The 2,641-nt window shown below is 37.8% G+C and overlaps 1 protein-coding gene across 2 annotated transcripts in view; it reads right to left on the bottom strand.

The window, feature by feature from the left end:
* The window catches only part of sncga (synuclein, gamma a), a 17,032-nt gene that overhangs the window by 6,902 nt on the left and 7,489 nt on the right, over positions 1 to 2,641 (bottom strand). The window contains exons 2-4 of one of the 2 annotated variants that reach the window (XM_037687598.1): positions 2,284 to 2,325; positions 970 to 1,097; positions 600 to 626 (exon numbers count right to left, since the gene is read on the bottom strand). In XM_037687598.1, the coding sequence (XP_037543526.1) occupies positions 600 to 626; positions 970 to 1,097; positions 2,284 to 2,325 (197 nt within the window). The remainder of the gene's footprint in view (positions 1 to 599; positions 627 to 969; positions 1,098 to 2,283; positions 2,326 to 2,641) is intronic. The other variant, XM_037687606.1, reaches the window with a different exon arrangement.

Below are 2,641 nucleotides of genomic sequence, written 5' to 3'. Positions count from 1 at the left end.
TCTCATAATACTATGACTTTATTCTCGTAATACTATGACTTTATTCTCGTACGACTTTATTCTCATAATACTATGACTTTATTCTCATAATACTATGACTTTATTCTCATAATACTATGACTTTAACACATCTGTACTCACTGGCATTTAACACAGCGTGATTTGATTTAGTATTTCATTGTTTCTAATTATATTTCATGTTTTATGCTTTTATTCATGTTGCTGTAATATCTTGTTAATATTTGATGCTGTGATCTTTTTTGGTAAGCACTTTGATAACAGTTACTTTTTTAAATATCCTATATAAATAAATGTGACTTGACTTGACTTTATTCTCGTAATACTATGACTTTACTCCCGTACGACTTTATTCTCATAATACTATGACTTTATTCTCGTAATACTATGACTTTATTCTCGTAATACTATAACTTTATTCTCGTAATTTCATGACTTTTTCTCTTAATGTATTTTTTTTTCTTAGTGTGGCCCTAATACTTCGTCATTCATATCTGAGTTCTGTTGGTTTTAGAGCAGAGCTAGTTTTTTAAAGGCTTCAAGCGCCATGCAGTGACACCCAAATCTAGCCAATCAGGCACCTCCTCAGCTCCTGGCCCCGCCTCCTCCTGATCACAGCCAAACAGAGAGTCATAAAACAACAAAAGACAAAACCAGGATCATCATTAATGCATCAAACATACTATAAGACATTTAGTTTGGGTAAATTAGTTATTTAATAACTGTATTTTGTTTAAGTTGTAAAAACGTCAACAAATGAAACTTTTTTTATTCTGAACAATTTAGCATTGTTTCGTAAACAAATATAAAAGTATTTTATTAATGTTTTAACTGAAAAAAATTTCACTAGAAAGTACCAGAATCCTGTTTTGAAACATTTATAATCTTCCCCACAGTTTGGTTTTAAAAGGTGACATTTTTCAGTTTAGTGATTTGCTGAACGTCTCTTACCGCCTTCACGAACCCGCTCGCCACTGCAGCGTTCTCCACTCCTTCCACCGCTGCCTGGGCGGCCTCGTTGGCCCCGGAGACCGCCGTGTCAGCCACCACGTTGGCCTGCTCGGTCGACTTCTGAGCAACTGAATGACAGAAGACATTTCCAAATTAATCATCAGGGAAAATAAAACCTATTTGTTCATCTGCAAAATGTGAAACAGTGTGTTAATGCATTTTATTCAGCTATTCTCAGTATTTAACACCAGCTGCCTAACACTCATTCAGTATTTAAAATAAAACATCACCGAACAATACATCTGATACTTTATTGTAAGTACCTTTATGTTATTTATTGACTATCATGGTTTGTAAGGATAAACAAGAAGAACTCAAAAACTAAACTTATTAAACAAACAAACTATAAACAGTCTGTCGAGGCAGCAAAATCTAAAGTAACAGACTGGTATGACAGCAATGATGTCATAAGTCAGTTAAGCTAATTATTTTTCTTTCAACTGCTCCCTTTTTCAGGGGTCACCATGGTGAAATAATGAATAATGACATAATGGTCACATGATGACCTGGCAATTGTTTTTATGCTAGATGCTCTTCCTGACGCAACCACAGTTCACCGAGCTACCACTGCCCTCTGTTAACACCTAAATAAACCTCATGATAAAACACAAAAAGACTTTAAAAAACTAACAAACACATCCTGAAAGCCTTGCTGTGCACTCGGACCAGTTCTTTTTGGGCCCTACTAATGGTCAATGGTTGGAGGTGAGCTTGTTAAAGGGGAGAAAGTACAAGAAGATCCAGGAGGGGTGGATCTGCTGGAATCCATCAGTTCCCTGCAACAGACTCATGTCAGAGAAGGTTCAGCTGATGTCCACTTTATTTATTGCCTGGCTGCTGTACAGGACAGACTACATGCCTGACCAGAGAACCAGAGAACTGTGGATCACATAGAGCTTCATATGTTCTGGAGCACAAGAGAAGTCATCCCACGTCCTCAGCTGCTGCTGAACATGAAGCAGGAGAAAAGGACTCCCTGCACCAGGGCTATTCAACTAAACTGCTCAGGGGGCCACAGTTTCTGAAAGCCAGCAGCTCAGGGGCCGGACATCCAGCGATTAAAGTCATTTTATTAATAAACCAAGTATTAGAATGATCTGTGATCCAGGACTGTAAACCCAAACAAGAAGGTCAAGAAACTAAAGATTTAAAATTCACAAAGTAACTCAAACCTGAGGTTTAAGGAAACAAGAAGTATAAATACAACACATCCTGTAGTTCCTTTGTTGTTTTGTTGTTCTGCAGTTTGTTTACCTGTGTTCACTCCGGTCACCACGCCCTCCATCGTCTTGTTTCCTGGAAAAGATAAGATGTGAATCAGAGGTGAGGATTTATTAGAAAGAACTGCATTAGCAGTAAGACTGGGACCAAACAACACCTGACACTCTTCATCACTCGGCCTCATCAGCGCCAGAGTGTGTCCGAAACATAATTTTTTCAGACTGGTTTTAATTGAACGTGTCGCAGCTTTAAATTCAAGAATCAATGAGTATCAGAGCAGAGTAAGAAGCTGAGACAATCTTTGAGGACCACTGAGGTTCATCAGTCTAAAGATGTGTTTTCTATGTTGTCCTAACTTCTTTGGCATAATATATGAGATCAGGTGGCATAT

This window comes from Nematolebias whitei, chromosome 1 (genome assembly GCF_014905685.2).
Source record: "Nematolebias whitei isolate Nwh7 chromosome 1, NemWhi1, whole genome shotgun sequence".
NCBI classification, from domain to species: domain Eukaryota; kingdom Metazoa; phylum Chordata; class Actinopteri; order Cyprinodontiformes; family Rivulidae; genus Nematolebias; species Nematolebias whitei.
Note: the sequence above shows the minus strand (reverse complement) of the source record. Positions and strands in the feature narration are given on the sequence as shown.